At 31.4% G+C, this 25,087-nt stretch overlaps 1 protein-coding gene and 2 long non-coding RNA genes across 3 annotated transcripts in view; all 3 read left to right on the top strand.

Annotated features, from left to right (window-relative positions):
* Positions 1–5,916, top strand: part of LOC140055578 (midasin-like) — a 56,755-nt gene extending 50,839 nt beyond the window's left edge. Inside the window, exons 84-95 of the mRNA XM_072100914.1 lie at positions 106–256; positions 381–577; positions 700–891; positions 1,144–1,365; positions 1,749–1,940; positions 2,512–2,635; positions 3,136–3,299; positions 3,510–3,800; positions 4,187–4,260; positions 4,363–4,477; positions 4,635–4,841; positions 4,930–5,916. Coding sequence (XP_071957015.1) covers positions 106–256; positions 381–577; positions 700–891; positions 1,144–1,365; positions 1,749–1,940; positions 2,512–2,635; positions 3,136–3,299; positions 3,510–3,800; positions 4,187–4,260; positions 4,363–4,477; positions 4,635–4,841; positions 4,930–5,112 — 2,112 coding nt within the window. The 3' untranslated portion in view covers positions 5,113–5,916. The remainder of the gene's footprint in view (positions 1–105; positions 257–380; positions 578–699; positions 892–1,143; positions 1,366–1,748; positions 1,941–2,511; positions 2,636–3,135; positions 3,300–3,509; positions 3,801–4,186; positions 4,261–4,362; positions 4,478–4,634; positions 4,842–4,929) is intronic.
* Positions 5,917–6,113: 197 nt separating this feature from the next.
* LOC140055108 (uncharacterized) lies at positions 6,114–12,703 on the top strand. The gene is made up of 3 exons (XR_011846624.1): positions 6,114–6,212; positions 9,550–9,741; positions 12,546–12,703. It is a non-coding gene; the product is annotated as an uncharacterized lncRNA (long non-coding RNA).
* A 1,009-nt stretch (positions 12,704–13,712) lies between these two features.
* The window catches only part of LOC140055107 (uncharacterized), a 63,995-nt gene continuing 52,620 nt past the window's right edge, over positions 13,713–25,087 (top strand). The window contains exons 1-3 of the long non-coding RNA XR_011846623.1: positions 13,713–13,801; positions 18,908–19,051; positions 19,251–19,348. This is a non-coding gene — a long non-coding RNA (uncharacterized lncRNA). The remainder of the gene's footprint in view (positions 13,802–18,907; positions 19,052–19,250; positions 19,349–25,087) is intronic.

Genomic DNA, 25,087 nt, shown 5'->3' on the forward strand with positions numbered 1-25,087 from the left:
TATTATGCTACAGTTTAACCTCTAATTAACCCATAATTTGACACACCTTGAGTGTGGAATTTATCCATTATTTTTATTGATTATTTGTTTTTGACTTTATTTTAGGAAGAATACAATGATGATGTAGATCCAAAGCAAGCCAATGACCCTCCACCAGAGGTCACACCAGATGATCTTAACCTTCCAGATGATCTGGATCTTGACCAAATGAAAGATGGAGATGGGAGTGATGAAGAGAAGGAAGGTGAAGACAACGGTAAGTGGATTTCCAGTCAAGTATCTCCTGCCTTTAGTCATTTTAAATTACAGTTCTTATAAAAGAAAATGATAATTTAATAATAATTTTAATAAATAATTGTTTTGTGTTTAAAATGTTTCAGAGGCAAATCCATTAGATATTGAACCAGAAATTCCTGATATTGAAAACAACAATCTGGAAGATGATGATGAAGAGAATATGGATGAAGGTGAAAACAAAGGAGATGACAACAATGATCAAAAAGATGATGAAGAGATGAAAGATCTTGAAGATCAAGAGGAAGGACCAAATGATGGCGGAAAAGGTGTAGAGGCTCAGGTGAAATATTTTTTATTGGAATTGTAATTCAGTTTCTTCCAAAAGTTTGTATCGGCTTATTGGGATTCAAAATAAACACAGTGATTGATTGTTTAGTGTATTGATTATTTTTTATTTATCAGGAAAATGAAGAAGAACCATCTGCTGAAGATGACCCAACATCAGAGTCTGTTCCAGATCAGTCCCACAATACTGAGCAAATGCCAGAAGCTGCCGAACAACTTGGAAAATCACATGAGGAAACGGATCAAGTGAACAAGGATACTGGTGGAGAAGATGAGGCGGGTAAATCAGAGGAGAAAGAAAAAGAAGAGGTAATGTTGGATTGATGAATATGTGATTTAATCTGTCCAGGCCAATACAATATGAATTTTCTAATACACTGTATTTATATACGCAAATGGCTATATACACTAATGGTTTGTTATATAAACTAATGGTTTGTTATAATACACTAATGGCTATATACACTTATGGTTTGTCATAATATACACTATAATAGCTATATACACTGATGGCTATATAAACTAAAGGCTATATACACTAATAGCTATTTACACAAACAGGAGCATGGAACTGGATCATCACAAGCTGAACAATCTGAAGGGCACGAAGGGGATAAATTATCGCAGGTTACAAAGCAAGATAAACAAGAAAAGGACCGTCATCGTAAGCGACCAAGCCAATCGGATTCAGATCGTACGTTGGGTTCAACAGAAGAGAAAACACACAAACGTCTAAAAACAATTGATGAGACAAAAGATGACAAGAACAGAATTGATGAAAAGGTATTTTTAATTCTTAAGTCTTTACACAAATGTCGTGCAAAGCCCCGAGAAGAGACGCAAGCTACAATCACTTTGTACTTCATGTTTGATTACACAATGGCTCATGAATTATTGGGAGATAGGATGCAGTTGCAATTTCAGCCTGGGCCATAAAATCCACTGTTCCTTCCTCTCCATTATAGGGCCACTAAAGGCAGTGTTTTCGCAGCCAAAACAAAATTATTGGTTAATTTGTTAACCACTCATGATCAGTCATTACCAAACAACCAGGTGCCCAATCATGACTTAACAATTTGTCCTTCAGGTCAAAGGTTAACAATTATCGCATTTTAACAACAAATATGAGAATATGAGAAAATAATAAAATGTTTTAAAATCTATAGCAATCTGAAGAAGCAGACATCTTTGAACATGTGAAAGAAGCAACCAATCAGGATGTCCAAACCTTGGATGCTGCAACCAATGAACAGCAAGCTGAACAGCCCTTCCTTAATGCAGATAATGATGATAGTGATATTGACGACATGGAGACTGATGATAATGTGTTACCACATCAGGACGAAGAAGATGAGAAGGTAATGATAATCTAAATCAAAATATTGATCCATCTAAGCGTGGTTCCCACTAGCGATGCAATGCAACACAAACTACGCAACAAAAGAAAATTCCCTCCAAAAATTGTGTTGCCCCATCTACACGTGAAATAAACCTGCTTAGTTGCCGTAGTCTTTGACCTGGTTCATCCCGACTATTTGACTTCGCGCTATAATATGTTTCTCCTGTGTTCTTGCATTGTTTTGTCTGAAATCAAGCTGATTTGATTTCTCAATGTTTGCAGAACTGTTGCATTGTCGGTTCCCACTAGTGATTATACAATTGTAATAATAATCATTGTTGCGTTGTGTTCTAATGGGAACCATGCTTAACTAATGTGAAAACTAAAGTGTCATAATGTAGTGGTGCTTTAATTATAAAGCAAATCTCAATAGAGTCGAGAATTGATCCACAATTCTGGAATTGCTAAGCTGACTACTAAGCAGCAGTTTCAAGTAGTTTATATTTTTTGTATGTTTTTGAAATTTGAAAAAATTTTATAACACAGGTGCGAAATAACTTTAATATTTTAGTTTTTTTTTGTTGTGATAGGAAATAGAAAAGATGGATACAGTTCCACCATCAAAGCTAAAAAATCAACAGAACAATAAAGAAGTAGCGAAATTAGATGATGTATTACCCGATGATGAAGAAGTAAAAGAAGATTTAAGAGAAGGTAAAGATAAGTTTGAGAACATTTAGAGGAAAGATGTAATGAGTATTTCAGTTCTTTAAAAAAGCGTAATCAAATTTCAGTATATTTAGGGAATGTGAATTGAACGTAATTTCTTAAGCGCTGTCTACATTATCAAACTTTATGTGACAACAAAATGTGATGTGTCGATATATAGACATGATGACTACCATATTTACGCATATCACTACCATATTTGGGCACATCTTTTTTGTTTGTTTTTGATACAGATCTTTAGCTGAAAATAACATCGCCTCTATTCCTACCATCACTTGATCTCTTTAAATGGTGGTTGTATGTTAGACTTGCCCCAAGTCTGTAGTTGTTTTTGTCTTTTTTGAGATAAGTGTAAATAACGCCATATGTGCCAAAATATTTATCTTTTTACTAATATTAATTTGAAACTTTATCTAGAACCTAGACTAGTTGTATATTTGTGTGAGCGTGATAAAGAGGACTTTATTTTGTTTTGAAATCTTTAGAAATCAGTGAAAATAATGCACTGACTCAGTCAACATTTCATACGACCTTTGACCTACTGGATTCCATGCACATACAACCTTTGAACCCAGAAGATGTTGAAAGGCTTCGAAAAGAGTTAGAGGAACAACTGGTGGTGATGCAGCACAAAGGAACTATGGAAGAGGTTTGTATGGATTTTTGATTATCTACAATTTTTAGCTATTTTAATTTTTGAGTATTTGATATTTTATATGTGGGTATTTGTATGTTTTATCGAGGGCCTTTAATGATCAATTCCTATACATGAACTGGATAGGCCACCCTCATTAAAGATGGTTGTAAATAAATAAATAAAACATAGCATAAATGCTCTTTAAAAATTTATATTTTGTAGGAGAGACAGGCCCAAGAAGCATGGCATAAGTATGTGTCCCTCACGTCCAGCCTAGCCCGCGACTTATGTGAACAACTTAGACTTGTGCTTGAACCAACCCAAGCTTCCAAACTCAGAGGAGATTTCCGAAGCGGCAAGCGTTTAAACATGCGTAAAGTGATACCGTATATTGCTAGCCATTTCCGTAAGGATAAAATCTGGTTACGACGGAGCAAGCCCAGTAAACGTCAGTATCAGATCATGTTGGCTGTGGATGACTCATCAAGTATGGATGATAACCACTCCAAACAGGTACAGATTGATTGAAATATATATTTATACTGGGTAACCTCTTCAGTCAACGACTGGTCTCCCAGAGGGCCCAGTTGGTGATCAGTGGCTGTGATGTACTAATACACCGGGGTAACCCCCTACTCGTCTCGAAAGATGTACTAGGTTCTTTAAAGTGCACACGAGCTAGATGTGTACACTGGACCTACGGTTTATAGTCCTTATCCGAGAAGACTCGTTCTACCACCAGAACCATGGAGTGAGTGATCCTCGAACCCATGCCGATGTTATGGCTACGTAATTACGGTTCCACTGTCTTAACCGCTCGGCCACTCACTCACAAAAAGAAGACTTTTATTGATTGATAGATAATTACCACAATGCTTCAATGATTTATTCTTTTTTAGCTTGCCTTTGAATCTTTAGCTGTCATCAGTAACGCCCTCACATGGTTAGAAGTTGGAGAATTCTCAGTTTGCAGGTGAGTAAACAAACAAATTCAACTTTACCATATATTTAGAACAAGTGTATATATAGGTGGGGTGGTGCTATTACTCTAGTTTTAATGGTGTTTTTTTTTCAGTTTTGGTGAAAGTGTTCAGTTGCTCCATCCATTTCATGAACAGTTCACCGACCAATCAGGCGCTAGGATTCTACAACAATTTACATTCTCACAGAAGAAGACCAAGATTGGGCAGGTAAGTCATACACCAAAAATAGGAATATATAATACATAATTTAAAGACTATTAATACTACTAACTTAATGATTACATCCACAAGTTTCTAGCACAAATGTTGGCATTTATTTCATGTTTGCAACCCCTGACATCATAATTGTAACTTATTTTCCCAGCTACTAGCGTATATATCATCATTAATGACGTCCGCCCAATACAGATTGCGAGGATCATCATCCGGCACGTCGCAGCTCTTATTGGTCGTCAGTGACGGCCGTGGGCTTTTCTTAGAAGGGATGGAAGCGGTCAGATCTGCAGTTCGTCAAGCAAGAGATTCGAATATTTTTCTTGTCTTTGTAATCTTAGACAATCCAAAGAATAAAGTGAGTTTTTTTCTCTAATTTACATACTTTTTAAGAGCATTTTATTATATTTTGTGTAAAAAATAATAATTTTGTTTCTTTTTTGTAGGATTCCATCTTAGACATCCGTGTGCCATTATTCAAAGGTCCAGGAGAAATGCCAGAGATTCGTTCGTACATGGAACACTTTCCTTTTCCGTTTTATATTGTATTGCGCGACATAAGTGCGCTTCCAGAAACGCTAAGCGATGCTCTGCGGCAATGGTTTGAACTTGTTACTGCTGGGGAATAACAAATGAATGATACTGCAGTACATCACTCATTACTGCAGTGTGTCTTATTAGAAACGCTAAGCGATGCTCTGCAGCAATGGTTTAAACTTGTTACTGCTGGGTAATAACAAATAATACTACTGCAGTACACCACTCATTACTGCAATGTGTCTTATTAGAAACGCTAAGCGATGCTCTGCAGCAATGGTTTAAACTTGTTAATGCTGGGTAATAACAAATAATACTACTGCAGTACACCACTCATTACTGCAGTATGTCTTATTAGAAACGTTAAGTGACGCTCATCGGCAATGGTTTGAACTTGTTACTGCTGGCGAATAACAAATTACATTACTGCAATATGGCTTATCAGATTTTAAGTAAATTTAAGGAGGATTTTACATTCCAGAATGATGAAACAAAGAGAAGATTAAAAGTGGAAATATTTATTATCCAAGTTGGGAGTAATTTTAAAAGGCAAAATGTCAAATTGTTTGACTATATGGTTTTGTAATGCATTGACTGAATTGATATTTGATTAACTTTTGAAGAGAATATTTGAAATAATGATGAACTGGAAGAAAAAACTGTCCTGCAGTACAATTGCATTTGTCAACTTGCACAACAGCTTCATCTTGTATTTTTACTTCAACATACTTAAACATGACAACAAAAAATTATCTACAAATGATAATTTATTATATAATAAATTGTGATGTTGGTGCTAATAAAAACTAAGTTGTAAATTGAGTTTTTAGCCTTTATTTTATTACACTGAAACCAAAGCATTATTTGCACACTCCAGGAATATACAAATAAATGAATGTAATCATCGTAATTTTGACCACTGTTTTTTTTTTTCTATTTTCATTAACATAACATTACTGCAACATTATTTGATGCTGTAGATGCATCCAACACAATGTGGCAATTTTCCTTTTCATTTGCACTTGAGATTGTTATACAGTGTATATATATATATATATTTTTTTACATGATTTTTTTTCTTTACATTTTACAGTATACAGTAGGTAACAGAGGCCTGCATTGTGTTTTCTCATAAGATATTCTCACTTGTCACCTAGCAACGTTAACAGATAGAAGGCACTGTTCATATTAGGTAAGGTGTTTTCTGTTTTAGTTGTATTTTACATTACTTATTACTTATAGATTCATATTTTGTTGGTGCTGTCACTGTAATTTGTTACAGCAACCATACATGGGTTATATGAAAAAATATGTATAGGAATAATATAAAAATACACATTGAATGATTAGATTAAGAATTAAAATACTAAAGATATTATTTATATTTTTTCATTAATTATGAATTAGGTAAAAATGGATCACATTTAGATATGTACAAAATTTACAATTTGATTTAATTACTTGAATATATATATATAGGAAATACTTTATATTAATTTATATACATGGTGAAGAGTAGTCTTAAATTGCTTTTAATAATTAATCATTTAATAATCATTTTGATTGTTTCGCCACCCCCATTTGCTACAGCAACCATACATGGATTATGAGAAATGATACATAACTGAAGTGGTACACTAATTCCACCTTCTTGTTTATCAATTCTTTTGATAAAATGTCCATCACTACTGAATAGTTGTAGTTTGTTGTTACTTGCTATGATGATGTTATCATCCTCATCAACTACAACATCCCATGGCATCATCACTTTACCATCTTCATCTCCTTTATTGATGAGTACTTTCAGTGACTTGTCCTTGTCATCATACAATAATACTTGATGCTGTGCTGCATGTGCTACTAGTACTTTGCCAGTTTTTGTAAGTGCAACATCAGAGTATCCATTGTAACATCCTTCCTTTTGTGTTCCTATCTTCTTCAACAGCTGACCATTAATTATGTCAAACACGTACACACATGTAATGTGCCAATCTGCTACATATATAACATTAGTTGCCTCATCTATGTGAATACCACATGGATCCATCAATACACCCTTACCAATGGATCTGATCACATGATCATTCATATCACATACTTGAATGCATTTATTACCAACATCACTGAATGCTATACTGTATTGCCATTCTTCATTTTGTACATTCTGGTAACCATCACACCTTCTGGTAGTGTAATCTTGCTTATACATTCTCCTGATAGTGTGTACTTGTGAATTTCATTTGTGAGAAATGAAACCAGCAAGCAATCATCATCATACTTTACTACTCCAAAAGGCTGACCCTCTACTTTGATAGTAAGGGGTTTGATCGTGACTTTTCCAATGTCATTTTCTTTCAATAAATCAATTGAATGTTTGTTTCTGATAAAGTTAATCTGTCTACTTGTGCTGACTTGCTGGATTTCTTCAGATTTATTAATTTCATCCATCATTTTATTTAATACAATCTCACTTGATTTCATAGCAGTTGCTGTCTCACTCTTTAGTAACTGATTTAGGGAACTCACATTTGTGTTTAATTCAGCGTTGATTTTTGTTAATTTTGTAATTTGTAAGTCATTAACTTTCTTTTCATTTTCATAATTTTCTTCAACTTTTTTCTTCATTTCATCTGCTTTTTTCTGGATTATTAAAAACATTTCTTGAACTTGGTTATCAATATCTGTGAGACTTGCATCTTTACTTTCTTCTAGTTCTTTAGCATTCTTTGTGACTATTTTGAGTACATTTTCTATTTTTTTTATGGATTCATTGGCAGCTTTCTTTAAGTCTTCTGATGTTTCCTTAAACGTATTAAATGCTGTTACAATGTTAATTAGTTCATGTTTTCCATCTCCTGCAGCATGTTCCATTGCAGTGCATTCTATGCATATTGGTACTTTACATTTTGTGCAATACATTTCTAATGGTTTAGCATGAGAGGCACATAGAGAGGCAGTGCCTTTAACGTCTTCTTTTTTTTCATGTTGTTTGATGGTTTCCAAGAGGTTGTTAAGAATTGTATTTGGGGCAAGTTTTTCAAGCCCTCCTACTGGAATAGGATACTCTTTGCGACAAATAGGGCATGTTAGCTTGCCATGATTGGTTTGAACCCAATTCTCCAAACACTTCAGACAGAAACTATGAAGACAGCTAAGTGATTTTGGATCTTCTAGCCTTCCATTACAGATAGAACATTCTAGTACTTTATCATCTATATCTCCAAGTAAACTAATGTCGTTGCTAGCCATCCTGCAATATTGATTTGTAATCAACATAAATTATTCAATCTAATATAGTAATAAGGATAGTAATGGTTTTAGCTATACAAACAACAGGGTCAGACGCAGGGGGGGTTGCCCTAGTTACCCGGGCAACACACTTAATTTCATGCTAAATGTTTTTTTTCTGTCACTAAATTAAAATTTAAATCCCATTTATCATATATAATAACCATTAACGTTATAGAGTCCAGTTTTGAAAGAGCCTATATGTAAATTGACAGACTGCAGCGTAAAATTATAACCAGCATTACAATACCGCGCACTATTTTTCTGTGTGAATAAATTTCTGACTGTTTGGATTGCTTGTGTGCATCATGAGAAGGTACGAAATAAAACTTCACTACACACTGTGTTCGTGGAAAACCCCGTCATATGGGGTGGTTGATTTGTCCATAATTATTGCATTTTGCCGGAGATTCCCCATCATATTGTCTAACTTTTTAAAATTTTTAATTGATAATAATAATAATTAATTTGTATTGATTGATTATAATTGTTAGAATTTATTAGCTTCTTACCGGAAGTACATTCGTCGTGACTTCCTTTGACGTTAAAAATGTCGCGTGTGTTTTACCAGCGGAAAAAATAGGTGGGATACGATGGTATTGCTCTTTGGTAGGCGAACTATAGGTGCCATTTATCGTGAATTTTACGTTCGAGAGTACCATTTCCGGCCATCTAGGGGTGTCATTTAACCAAATTTGCTTCACCACAGGCCCCGCCTGCAAAAACTCGTTATCTACGGTTTTGGACTTGTGGGCAACCCCCTTAAAATAGTTCTGCGACCGCCCCTGAACAAACAATATTTGCTAAGAATAACTAAAGTCTATTCTTTATTATTGATATTCATTTATTTAGGTAAAAATTTTCAATATCAAATTCATCTACATTCTTATAGATTATTTCTTTTAATGGAGTTATATGGATTGGATTTGAACCCTTTGAAATAGTCAAACACAAAGTTGCTTAATTATTGTAAATAATAAATATTAAAAAGTCACCTCTTGATAAATGGTTGTACTTAAGCTTCTTTACGTGCTGACGTGGTTGTTGAAAAGTCAGAAAGATTCCCAAAAGGTGCTGACGTGGTCGTTGAAAAGTAAGAAAGATTGGTCGGTCCAAGGTTACTATAGTAAGGGAGTTTTGCAATCATGGGACCTGATATTTAGTAAGTGCTATCGGTAAAATGTTTTTGTATTTTAAAAAATTACAATGTATCAATAACATGCTGTAAAATTGTTATTTAGGTAAGCAACTTCAAAGAATCTACAAAACATTTTCTTGACCAAACACATCAGATTGAAATGTTACTTGACTGCTGCCCTCTTATGACTGCTGTAGAATCTGTCCGTATTATATTTCCATGTGAGAAACTGTCCGCAATGAGTAGAGCAAGGAAAGGCGATTACACCTGGCCAAGGATTATGAGTTCTATAAAGGTAAATAATTTAAAGATGTATTGTCACCCAAAATCATGAAAAATAAAAATGTATAAAATCAGACTTTGAATAGGCCATTTTGCAGTTATAATGAAAACGATTAAAATAATGATTTCACTTATAAAAAGACAAAATAAACAGCCAAATTAAAAAAAAAAAATATTGTTTGCTTTAAATTACAGTTTTTTCCGGTAAATTCAGGAGGACAATATATCTTTAAATTACATTTTTGCACTTCAATAACATACAAACTTTATTTATAGAGTTGAGATAATTTTACTAAAGATCGTAAAATTAAAACGTGGAGTTCTATTCCTTGTTATTTCACAATATACCGCTGCCACCATTTAATGATTGCCGGACACGTTTTAATGATTATTTTAACTTTTAATGTATAACTATTAATCGGTATTATTATTCAACATGGCGTTGTATTAGAACTGCCGTTAGTGCGCAGTAGCGTTGCTATGGTTATATAGTTGGGGGCAGCATACATATATTATGATATTACTACAGGGTTCACAATTGAGAAATTTCAAGCCAACAGCAACCTCAAACTTGACATGTATGCTACAGTTTGGTTTTGGAACGTGGATCAGTTGACATTGCGTTGCATTTCATATGACCCGCGAAAAATGTTTAAATAGGGTTAAAAGCCATGTGGCTTTTGCTCCATAGTCCACATATGTATTGATGCCATCCGCGACACTATACTCTATATCTGGCCCTCTAGATTATTTGTAAATTACAATCTGGCCCACAGTATAACTACTGGTATACATAACATAAATAGCTTAGCAGGCCCATACAACTTAATTAATATCATTGTTATTTAAGTTTAATTTAATTACGTATGTTAAGCTATACAATATATTTAAGATGATATTTCAATTATAAACTTTTTATAAAATGTATAACATACTTAGACTATATTTTTTTAATTAGTATGCACAAATTAAAATTGTAGGCCTATGTATTGAAATTTCTAAATGTATATTACTCATAAATTACAAATAATAGACTTATAATGTACAAACATATGTAGAATAAACAATAAATATACAAATAATAGACTTATTATATACAAACATATGTAGAATAAACAATAAATATACAAATAATAGACTTATTATATATAAACATATGTAGAATAAACAATAAATATACAAATAATAGACTTATTATATACAAACATATGTAGAATAAACAATAAATATACAAATAATAGACTTATCATATACAAACATATGTAAAATCAACAATAAATATACAAATAATAGACTTATTATATACAAACATATGTAAAATAAACAATGAATATACAAATAATAGACTTATTATATACAAACATATGTAGAATAAACAATAAATATACAAATAATAGACTTATCATATACAAACATATGTAAAATAAACAATAAATATACAAATAATAGACTTATTATATACAAACATATGTAGAATAAACAATAAATATACAAATAATAGACTTATTATATACAAACATATGTAAAATAAACAATAAATATACAAATAATAGAATAAACAATAAATATACAAATAATAGACTTATTATATACAAACATATGTAGAATAAACAATAAATATACAAATAATAGACTTATTATATACAAACATATGTAGAATAAACAATAAATATACAAATAATAGACTTATCATATACAAACATATGTAGAATAAACAATAAATATACAAATAATAGACTTATTATATACAAACATATGTAGAATAAACAATAAATATACAAATAATAGACTTATTATATACAAACATATGTAGAATAAACAATAAATATACAAATAATAGACTTATCATATACAAACATATGTAAAATCAACAATAAATATACAAATAATAGACTTATTATATACAAACATATGTAAAATAAACAATGAATATACAAATAATAGACTTATTATATACAAACATATGTAGAATAAACAATAAATATACAAATAATAGACTTATCATATACAAACATATGTAAAATAAACAATAAATATACAAATAATAGACTTATTATATACAAACATATGTAAAATAAACAATAAATATACAAATAATAGACTTATCATATACAAACATATGTAAAATAAACAATGAATATACAAATAATAGACTTATTATATACAAACATATGTAGAATAAACAATAAATATACAAATAATAGACTTATCATATACAAACATATGTAGAATAAACAATAAATATACAAATAATAGACTTATTATATACAAACATATGTAGAATAAACAATAAATATACAAATAATAGACTTATTATATATAAACATATGTAGAATAAACAATAAATATACAAATAATAGACTTATTATATACAAACATATGTAGAATAAACAATAAATATACAAATAATAGACTTATTATATACAAACATATGTAGAATAAACAATAGTTTAATTTATTTGATTTATAAAGTATGTAATTTATAAACAAAAATGACCCACAAAAAATCGAAATAAAATATTGCAGAGTTAGTAATTAAGGATTCAGAATTGAATTGAATTGAGTATATCAAACAACAGCCACCAGTACAGTTGCTTTTCCACGTGGTCCTTTGATAAGCCAGTGGCTTGAACAGAGATTGTTGCCTTTCTTGCAACAACCGCATAACTTTATTTCTTGTGTCTACATCACAAAACCATCATTTAATGAGTACCTTTCCCACAAAATGGAAAAGGTGTGGAGACTTAGGTTAAATTGTATAGGCCTTATGGAAAACTATACCTGGTGCAAATTACCCAACATCTCAATCTCTTCCAGATCAATTTTACAGTGCTGAGCAGATGTGGAAAGCAGCTGAACAACTTGAAAAATACAAGAAAAGAGTAGAAAAAAATGTTGGATTAAAGAATAAGCACAGGCTAAATTGACATGGATTGCAGAAGATGAGAGCGTCATTTGTATATGATGAAATTATACCCACTAATAGCTATTTACTCAGATACCTATACACTATATTAATTTACACTCTCCTTATTTACATTTACACTAATGTCTAACTAATTAATAGCTATCAATGGCTCAACAATCTGAAGGACTAATGATGGGGTGGATTATTGCAGGTTACAAAGCAAGATAAACAAAGATAAAAAGGATTGCAACCAATCAGCAGCAAGCTGAACAGCCCGCCCTCAATGTGGAGTGATAGTAAATCAAATATCTTTTTGTTTATTCCAATACGAATACATAGAAAATCTTCTTTCCTGGACAGAAAATATCAAATTGTATAAAATGGTATTAAAATCTATATTACAAAATATTGCACTATTTAAAATTATGATTACCACCATTAAAACATGAAAAAAAAAACTTGTTAAAATGTAGAAGAATCAAACAGTTCAATTGCATTTGTCCTAACCTCATCTTGGATTTTTATTTAAACAAAAATATATTTACAAATGATAATGCATTATAATATGAATTGTGATGTTGGTGCTAATAAAGTTGTAAATTGAGTTTTAATTTAAAGCCTTTATTTTAAAATTAAACTGTAACCAAAGCATTATGACCAGATCACCAGACCAGATAATGCAAATAAGATGGATGGAATAAGATTTGTCAAATCATCATAATTGTGTGCACTTTTTTTTCTCTATTTTCAGTACTGTAACATTATTTGATGCTCACACCAGATTTTAAATTTTCTGTTTCTGGGTAAAATGTGACAATTTTTTTCTTGTGCACTTGACTTGAGATTGAGATATACATTATTATATTATACAATATATATTTTTTAAACATTTTACAGTATACAGTAGGTAACAAATGCCTGCATTGTGTTTTCTCATAAGATATTCTCACTTGTCACCTAGCAACAGATGAAAGACGTTACTGTTCACATTAGGTAAGCTATGTTCTGGCTATTAAATACTATTTTTAAATAAATGTTTTTGTCAATGTAGTTAACATATTTTATTCTAAATTTTAGATGTGCTTCAACAGACAATGGTTTTTGACCTCAGCCTACCAGATAATGAGTAGAGGAAAGGCCTTACACTTTTACAAGAATTCTAAAGGTAACTTTGATGTACAGGGGTGGATCCAGGATTTTATATATTGATATAAAAAAAAGTACATTTTCAAAAAGTAAGATTTCATTTTAGCTGTCAAATGGTGTAGCATTTGTGCTCCCCCATTTGATAGTTAAAATGAAATTTTACTTGTCAAATGGGGGCAGCACACGCCCAAAGCGTAACCCCCTGGATCTGCCGCTGATATAAATGACAATTTATGTGTTTTTCAATTCAGTTTGTTTGCATCCATGAATAGTTACAGTTGGTTTTTACTCGGGGTACCCGAGTCTAGGACTTACTCATTTTCTCCTCTTCTTCCTCCATCTGGACACTATTGAGTAAAAAGTGCGATTTTTAAAGTACTACTCCTCCCTTATTCGTTGTAGTATTGAGCTGGGATTTGGCATGAACATACTACAGGGACATGTCCTCAAAGCTATAGAGCCGGATTTTTAATTTTTTGTTAATTAATTTGTTTAATTAAGAAGCCACAATGTGTGACACACACCACAGCGTTATGTAGTTATATGGTTATATGCGGATTCTTGGCGTAGTGCTTATCACGTTTGCTTAACACGCAGAAGGTACCTGGTTCGAGCCCGGACGAAACCTTTTTTTTAAACTTTATGGTGAAAAGTACTGTATACGCAATATGATAATTATACACAGTATATCTTATTTTTAATTTTTTTTTAAATACTTATTTTGTGTAATCGGTAATTATCACTTTTAAACATGTTTATTTTTCTTTGTGCTTATTACCATATTTATTTGTAATTTAAATGGATTAAAAAACTTTCTGTAACCCACATTTTAAGTGTAAGTGGTTTTCGTAGTGTAGTGGTTGTCAAGTCTGCGTAACACGCAGAAGGTCCCGGTTCGAGCCCTGGCGAAACCTATTTTTCTTTAACTTTCTAACTGTATACGTCTGTATACAGCTTCTTTCGTCTGTACCCCGAGTATTGCACATTTGTGCTTGTTCTACTTGTATCATGTGACCATAACTAGACTAGTTATGATACTAATTCAACACAAGCGTACTTCTTGATATGAAGGCACAACAGCTATTGCTGTTTTGGGTAGACATTTGGGATCCATCATGTGGTGTACGGTATCAAATGTTTACGATATAAAATATACTGTACAACTATTCTCGCATCAGCCTTATTTTTGTAAAGTGTATGGGTGATATAGATAATTCATACTCATTTTGTTGTCTTTCATAATAATCTCAAAAAGATGTCAGACTTGTCCATAATCATTCCAGTGATCTGATTGGTTAATAGTCATTTCTGTCTGTAATGATGCTTTAATGATAATAGTCACGTGTAACATTTCTGTTGTCAAATCAGGAACTATCACAACTGTAAGATAACATACTGAATAGATTTCTTTACAAATCATTTTATTTATTAAGCTCAGATGTACAAACAAATCATTTCATAAAAAATAAATTTACATAAAAACCCCTCTAATTAGATACGACTATTTATAATTGTTAATTTAAATTTATTTATTCAGGTATAATAACACAATTTACAAAAAGCATACAAAGTCTGAAAATATTGTAGTACAAAGATTGAAACATTAAAAATGATGGATCAAAAGTAGACAAATTCACAGTAAAACTACACATAAAATTTAAACATACAAAAACAGAATATTAAAAAAACAATTAAATATAACAGTATTACAAGGTTATTTAGATTAGTTTATAAAATGACCCAATAAAGTACAGAGCCCCCTCTATTTAAATACCGTGGCAATTGCTATTTATCATAAAATAAACACAGATTATTCAAGACCAGGTCATTACAATATGTTATGCTTTACCTTTTATCCTAATATAACATTTTATCAAAGTTACATGTGTATATAAAATAAAAAACAGATTATTGATTATTTGTATTATTTAACACATTCATTACTTACAATCTTAAAGATTATTTTTTTAATTGTAAGCTTTGTATACGAACCTAATTTGTGTGTAATTTTAAAAAATAAAATAAAACTAAATGTTGTGTTTGATGAAAATACACATTGAATGAATAGATTAAGCATTAAAATACATAATTTTTTCAGTAATTATGAATTAGGCAAAAATGGGTTAGATATGTACACAATTTATAATTTGATTTAATAATTTGAAAATTTCAGTTTATATAGGAAATACTTTATATAATTAATTAATTTCTTGCTTTTAATAATAAAATATTTTGATTGTGTTGTAACCCCAATTTACTACAGCAACCATACATGGGTTATGAGAAATGATACATAACTGACTTGGCCAACTAATTCCATCTTTTTGTTGATCAATTCTTTTGATAAAATATCCATCACTACTGAATAGTTGTAGTATGTATTCACTTGCTACAATGATGTTATCATGCTCATCAACTACAGCTCCATCTGGGTACATCACCTTACCATCTTCATCTCCTCCATTGATGAGTACTTTCAGTGACTTGTCCTTGTCATCATACAATAATACTTGATGCTGTCCTTTATCTACTACAAGTACTTTACCAGTTTTTGTAAGTGCAACATCAGAGTATCGACTATAACGTCCTTCCTTTTGTGTTCCTATCTTCTTCAACAGCTTACCACTATTAATGTCAAACACGTACACACGTACCCAATCTGCTACATATATAACATTAGTTGCCTCATCTATGTGAATACCCCATGGATTCATCAATACACCCTTACCAATGGATTTAATCACATGACCATTCATATCACATATTTGAATGCATTCATTACCAACATCACTGAATGCTATGTTGCCATTCTTCATTCTGTACATTCTGTTAACCATCACACCTTCTGGTAGTGTAATCCTGCTTATACATTCTCCTGCTTGGTTGTACTTGGGAATTTCATTTGTGTTAAATGAAACCAGCAAGCAATCATCATCACACTTTACTACTCCTGTAGGATTACCCTTTACTTCGATAGGAGGTGATTTGAATACAACATTACCAATTTCATTTTCTTTCAATAAATCAATTGGATGTTGGTATCTGATAAAGTTAATTTGTCTAGTTGTACTGACTTGTTTGATTTCTTCAGATTTATTCATTTCATCCATCATTTTGTTTAATACAATCTCACTTGATTTCATAGCAGTTGCTGTCTCACTCTTTAGTAACTGATTTAAGGAGCTCATATTTGTGTTTAATTCAGCGTTGATTTTTGTTAATTTTGTAATTTGTAAGTCATTAACTTTCTTTTCATTTTCATAATTTGCTTCAACTTTTTTCTTCATTTCATCTGCTTTTTTCTGGATTATTAAAAACATTTCTTGAACTTGGTTATCAATATCTGTGAGGCTTGCATCTTTACTTTCTTCTAGTTCTTTAGCATTCTTTGTGACTATTTTGAGTACATTTTCTATTTTTCGTATCGATTCATTGGCAGCTTTCTTTAAGTCTTCTGAGGTTTCCTTAAACGTATTAAATGCTGTAACAATGTTAATTAGTTCATGTTTTCCATCTCCTGCAGCATGTTCCATTTCAGTGCATTCTATGCATATTGGTACTTTACATTTTGTACAATACATTTTCAATGGTTGAGCATGAGAGGGGCACAGAAAGGCAGTGCCTTTAGCATCATCCTTCTTTTCATGTTGTTTGATGGTTTCCAAGAGGTTGTTAAGAATTGTATTTGGGGCAAGTTTTTCAAGCCCTCCTACTGGAATAGGATACTCTTTGCGACAAATAGGGCATGTTAGCTGTCCACAATTGGTTTGAACCCAATTTTCCAAACACTTCAGACAGAAACTATGAAGGCAGCTAAGTGATTTTGGGTCTTCTAATCGTCCATTACAGATAGAACATTCTAGTACTTTCTCATCTATATCCCCAATTATACTTGTATTCTTACTAGCCATCCTGCAATAGCATAAATTATTCAAACTAATAGGGAAGATAATAATGGTTTTAGCTATACTAGAAAACTATATTTGCTAAGAATAGTTGCAGTCTATCTTTATTGTTGATATTCATTTATTTAGGTAAAATTTCCAACATCAAATTCATCTACATTCTTATAAATTATTTCTTTTAATGGAGTTAGATTGGTTTTGAACCCTTTGAAATAGTCCAACACAAAGTTGCTTAACATATAAATAAATTATAATTTAAAACTGCCAAAGACCTATATTATTGTAAATAATAAATATAAAGTCACCTTTTGATAAATGGTTGTACTTAAGATTTTTACATGCTGACGTGGTTGTTGAAAAGTAAGAAAGATTCCAATAGGTGCTGACGTGGTCGTTGAAAAGTAAGAAATATTCCAATAGGTGCTGACGTGGTCGTTCCAAAATTACTAGTAAGGGAGTTTTGCAATCACGGGACCTGATATTTAGTAAGTGCTATCGGTAAAAGTTAAAATTTAACAACCTGAACAAATATTACACATTGAAATTGTATTTGCTATATAAAACAAATCACTGATTTATCTATTCATTGTTTACCAATGTACAGACCTAGTAAGGGAGTTTTGCAATCATGGGACCTGATATTTAGTAAGTTCAAGTTCAAAAGTCAAGTAAAATCTATCGGTAAAAGTTAAAATTTAACAACCTCAACAAATATTATGCATTGAAATTGTATTTGCTATCAAACAACATAATCACTGATTTATCTATTCAATGTTTACCAATGTACAGACCTAGTATAGACTCACCAAAAAGGCAGCAGGGTTTTTCCAACCATTCTGATTTTCGTTATTACATAATTATTCCTTATCAAATTGCGTAGGTTTACATGTCATTTATTGACACAAAGTTCAATGTTAAGGTGAAATTATCCTGTAAAGTAGTATCCTGTCATCTCTTATAAATATGTTGATATTTATATATTAATAATGTATGTGTATATGTATAGCAAAATATAGAGTATTCTACATGAAATGATAACCTTTTAAAATTAATATTTACAGTATTTTCACACTTTGCATCATTTTTGTTAATACGTTTAAAATTATTAATTATTGTGTCACAGTTCAAGTTGTGTGATCGTTGTATCTTAATGTATGATACATGTGTCATATCAATATCATGTTACATCCAGGGACCAAACATTCATATTTATTTTTCAGGTGAAAATCAGCAATTCATTTGCAACTTTTAGAAATTTACCGAATGTACCGAAACAAAAAAGGGAGCACTGAGGAGAGACAAGAGGTGTCAAAGACAACTATCGCCATCTAGAGTGGAAACATATAGCAGAAATTACTGATCAGGTGGGTGTCTAGAAATTTCTAGCTAATACTACTTATTTTAAACAATTTTTGTATTTTATAAAATTACAATGTATCAATAACATGCCGTAAAATTGTTATTTTGGTGTGAGCAACTTCAAAGAATCTACAAAACATTCTCTTGACCAAACACATCAGATTGAAATGTTACTTGACTGCTGCCCTCTTATGACTGCTGTAGAATCTGTCCGTATTATATTTCCACGTGAGAAACTGTCCGCAATGAGTAGAGCAAGGAAAGGCGATTACACCTGGGCAAGGATTATGAGTTCTATAAAGGTAAATAATTTAAAGATGTATTGTCACCCAAAATCATGAAAAATAAAAATGTATAAAATCAGACTTTGAATAGGCCATTTTGCAGTTATAATGAAAACAATTAAAATAATGATTTCACTTATAAAAAAACAAAATAAACAGTCAAATTTAACAAAAAAAATATTGTTTGCTTTAAATTACAGTTTTTTCAGGTAAATTTTATTCAATTTTTGGTCAAAGTGAATAACTATTATGTGACATTAAAATGACATATTCAACAACAAAAAATATTTTTTTCAGGAGGACAATATATCTTTAAATGACATTTTTGCACTTCAATAACATACAAACTTTATTTATAGAGTTGAGATAATTTTACTAATGATCGTAAAATTAAAACGTGAAGTTCTATTCCTTGTTATTTCACAATATACCGCTGCCACCATTTAATGATTGCCGGACACGTTTTAATGATTATTTTAACTTTAAATGTATAACTATTAACAAAGAATATATATCACAAGAATGAGTAATCCGCGATTTTCCCTGTAACAGTAATATTGTCCATGTGGTAGGGCGCCGCCATAAGTGTGGATGTATCTGGGATGTATACAACTTTTTGTGACGGTTTCACTAATCAAAGGCTGGACCACCGGTAGTAGTTTCATGATAAAAAATGTTATCAACTACATGCCAACATCATGTTAAATACTATTTGGATATTTAATTGTTCGTTTTATGCAATTTATTTAGTAAAAACTGCCGTATAAACAGTTTGCTTTATCAACCGGGCGCTACGATAGCGTGACCGGGCGTGTTGCTGTTTACTCGTTTTCACGAAGGATAGTTTAATAATATTCCTATATTTAACTTGTTTCTGGTAAAACAAATAAATGTTAATGACATTTAACATTTTGTCCTATTAATAACATGTATTTTATACTAATTTATATCATAAAAACAATACTTAATTTACCGGGCGTAGAGTAGTACACGGCAATGGTAAAGAATAGGCCGTGCTGAGTAACGATTCGTTGATTTTGGTGTTGCTGTGTTAGGCCTTTTTTGTGAACTAACTTTTAGCATGTTAGTAAATAATTGTCTGTAAAGTGAATGTACACTAGTTTGTTAATAAATATGTATTATATATGCATTATAAAATAGTTTACAATTGCAAAATATATTATTATAATTCTATTTAATGTGACATGTATAATATCTATTAAATCAAGTCTTATTTAGTATGTATACATACATCCGCCCTTATGAGGGCGGGCATCACTCACTGGAGCTCTCTGTTACAAATTTCTCATGCAAAAATCGCGGAATACTCATTCTTGTGATATATATTCTTTGCTATTAATCGGTATTATTATTCAACATGGCGTTGTATTAGAACTGCCGTTAATGCGCAGTAGCGTTCCTATGGTTATATAGTTGGGGGCAGCATACACATATTATGATATTACTACAGGGTTCACAATTGAGAAATTTCAAGCCAACAGCAACCTTGAACCTTGACATGTATGCTACAGTTTGGTTTTGGAACGTGGATCAGTTGACATTGCGTTGCATTTCATATGAACCGCAAAAAATGTTTAAAAAATAGGGTTAAAAGCCATGTGGATTTTGCTCCATAGTCCACATATGTATTGATGCCATCCGCGACACTATACTCTATATCTGGCCCTCTAGATTATTTGTAAATTACAATCTGGCCCACAGTATAACCACTGGTATACATATAAACATAAATGGCTTAGCAGGCCCATACAACTTAAAGAAACAAAAAACAAAATTACTATCATTGTTATTTAAGTTTAATTTAATATGCATTTTAGCTATACAATATATTTAAAGATGATGTTTCAATCAATTATAAAATGTATAACATACTTAGACTATATTTTTTTAATTAGTATGCACAAATTAAAATTGTAGGCCAATGTATTGAAATTTCTAAATGTATATTACTCATAAATTACAAATAATAGACTTATCATATACAAACATATGTAGAATAAACAATAAATTTAATTTATTTGATTTATAAAATATGTAATTTATAAACAAAAATGACCCACGAAAAATCGAAATCAAATATTGTTTTAAATTACTAGATAAAATGTAGGCCTAATTGTTAGAATTACTAAATATACAGTACTCATCAATTGCCTACAGCAGATCACACTCCAAAATTCGTAGAACAAACGATAATTTAATTGATGGGATTAAATAATCCTAAATATTAAAAAAAATTATTATTTTATACAAAGTAAGAGCCTTTAACTTTAATAAGTAAAAGTTGTTAGTGTGTTGTCAAAGTAATTACCTACAACAAGGATACATGGGTTATTTGAAGTAATACATAATTGAGTTGGATAAATTATCCTGTCCCGTCCAATCCTAATCCCAGCTTCAGTAATTTTTTAAATAAAACGTCCATCATTACTGAATAGTTGTACCTTGTCTTTACTTGCTACGATGATGTTGTCATCCTCATCAACTACAACACCCCATGGCTGTATCACTTTACCATCTTCATCTCCTTCATTGATGAATACTTTCAGTGACTGGTCCTTGTCATCATACAATAATACTTGGTGGTTTCCTTCATCTGCTATAAGTACTTTACCAGTTTTTGTAAGTGTAACATCAATATATCCAAGTTCTTTAGTAGTTGGTTCTATCTTCTTCAACTGCTTACCACTATTAATGTCAAACAACACACATCCATTTCTCCAATCTGCTACATATATAACATTAGTCGACTCATCTGTGTGAATACCACATGGATCCATCAATACACCCTTACCAATGGATTTGATCACATGACCATTCGTATCACATACTTGAATGCATTTATTAAGCTTATCACTGAATGCTATGTTGCCATTCTTCATTCTGTACATTCTGTAAACAATCACATCTTCTGGTAGTGTAATCTTGCTTATACATTCTCCTGATTGTTTGTACTTGTAAATTTCATGTGTGGAAAAGGAAACCAGCAAGCAATCATCCTCACATTTTACTATTCCTCTTGCTTTACCCACTACATTGAAATTGTTGCTAGCCATCCTGCAAGAGTAAATTACAAAAATATATTTATGTTTGTAAAGAATACACAAAAAAATGTTAGGAAAGTATTTAAATTTTGTACAAAAATTAAACAGAAATACAAAATTGTCATAAGTATAGTACTGATTATGGTAATGGTTTTAAAATATAAACAGTACTTGGTATGATTAACTAGTGATCCTGCTCTCTGCAGTACATCCATTCATCATAGAAGTACTGACTAGTGGTGACTATAAAATGACTACAACATTAAACAATGTTTTTATAGTGAATTAATATTATTATTATTTGTGATGTACTTTTAGAAAATTTGAAAAAGATTTTAGTAAAGCAAAATATTTATAAATTGTTTAGTTCTAATTTGTTTTAAAGCAGAATTAAAAAAGATATATTATAATTAATAAGTTACCTTGATAATATTGTATTCAGAATCTTTCCTAATAGTACGTGTTGACGAGGTCGTTGCAAAATGAAAAGTAACTGCAAGTTCTCCAATCGACTTTATATTTAGTATGGGTAATTGATCAATTTTTACAATCTCAACATAATTTACCAAATTATATTTGCTGTAAACAATTTAATCAGTTGATTATGTTTACCAGTGTACCGACAAAGTAAAGTATTTCCCCCTATTCTAATTTTGGTCTCCCTCCAATTAAAGACCACTTTACTGCGACCCTGAATAATTGCCTATCATATCCATTTGCCGCTCCCTCCAATTAAAGACCACTTTAGTGCGGCCCTAGATAATTACCTATCATCCATTTGCTGCTCCCTCCAATTAAAGACCACTTTACTGCGGCCCTGGATAATTACCTATCATATCCATTTGCCACTCCCTCCAATTAAAGACCACTTTACTGCGGCCCTGGACAATTACCTATCATATCCATTTGCTGCTCCCTCTAATTAAAGACCACTTTACTGCGGCCCTGGATAATTACCTATCATATCCATTTGCCGCTCCCTCCAATTTAAGATTCTCTCTAATTAATTCAAGTTTGCTTGGACTCAACTAAACATTTTCTCTCCAAAGACCACTTTAAAATAAACTTTTAAAATGGATGCATATTTTGAATAATGTTTTTTGTGTATAATGAGCTGTGTATGACTACGGGTTATTCAACAATTAGCAGATGTATATTATTTTCTATGGTATTCTTAAATAAAAGAAAACATTTTAATTCAATTTTCTTCTTATAACATCCATTTATTTTATAGATTGTCTCTGGTTTCACATCTGGAACCAAGGGTACAGTAAAACCACCATTTGTCTGGACATTCTTATTATAGGTGGTTCAATTCTAAAAAAAGTGGCAAAAATCCGCTAGTTAGGCCTATTAATTACCATTGTTTCCACTGTCTCTAGTTTGAAAAGTGAACATCAGGAAAAAGGAGGTTTGTTCAAACCTTTGAATCCACCCCTGGCTACAGGCTTTTGTGTCACAGTTCAAATGATGGGTGGTCTTTCATGTATCATTGATGTATACTGTCTATGGCAATCTCAGGAGACCTAAAGCAGTAAAATCTTATTGGTTATAAAATTTAATCACTGATTTGATCTTCTGAAGTGTCCATTTACTGACCAAACTAATTCCAGACCACAAAAATAGCCATTAGGCCAATTTTGGTTTACGATGTACCTTATCATTTGGCCGACACAGCATTTTATGGATTGATAATCACAATGTCAATGTTTAGATGAATTTGCTCTAAACTCTGAAAACATCACCTGATGCTGCTTTGGTCAAGTGAACTGGACACGCCTTTATTTGTTAGATTTGAACCGGACACGCCTTTATTTGTTAGATTTCCTTGAGGGGGAGAACGTATAGATCTGCTGTAAATTTCTTTCTTTGAAAAACTTATGCATACTGTAGTTTATGTCAAGTGTACAGGGTTGATCCAAGATTTTTAATATAATTCAATATATTCCAAGTGCTTTGACCATTTTAACATTTTATAATATTTGAATCAGAAATAGTATAATAGTACAATTTTAGCTGTCAACAAGAGGAGTGTGTGCATCAGCGCTACCCTCTGGATTCACGCCTTGTGTAATATACTATAAACAAAAGGACAATTAATGCTTTATGTACAGCTATAAGACTAGATCATATTCTTGTCTACTCAATATAGTAAAATTTAGTAGACCAGTATTTGTGAATAAAATCTACTAGATCGCTTTAGGTATTACGCATTACATATCAAGATTCTTGCAAATATAGAACTACATTTACACTTCTCAAGAAATGGAAGACCACACCATTAATACATTTTTTTTTAAATTTTACAAAGTGGTGCCCTTCTTTGAAAATGAAAACTAATGTGAATGCTTGTAGTACAGGTAATTTTATATATCATGATTAAAATGCATAGGTATAAACTTATGTTTCTCAAGAAACTCAACAGTTCTTTTCAGAACTAATACACGTGGTGTACCGCAAACTCAACATTTGATTTCGCCATGCAAACCTTCAAACAATAAACACTTATGTTATTACCTATCAAAAAATTTGTTACCAAGACAAGTATACCCATAGTGTATCTGTCTTTAGTACACCAAAAACACACTTCTTATACTGCTTGGGGTAATTACAGATGTAGTAATTAAGTTCAGAATTGAATTGAATTGAGTATATGTAACAACAGCTACCAGTACAGTTGCTTTTTCACATGGTC

Source organism: Antedon mediterranea, chromosome 7, assembly GCF_964355755.1.
Source record: "Antedon mediterranea chromosome 7, ecAntMedi1.1, whole genome shotgun sequence".
NCBI classification, from domain to species: domain Eukaryota; kingdom Metazoa; phylum Echinodermata; class Crinoidea; order Comatulida; family Antedonidae; genus Antedon; species Antedon mediterranea.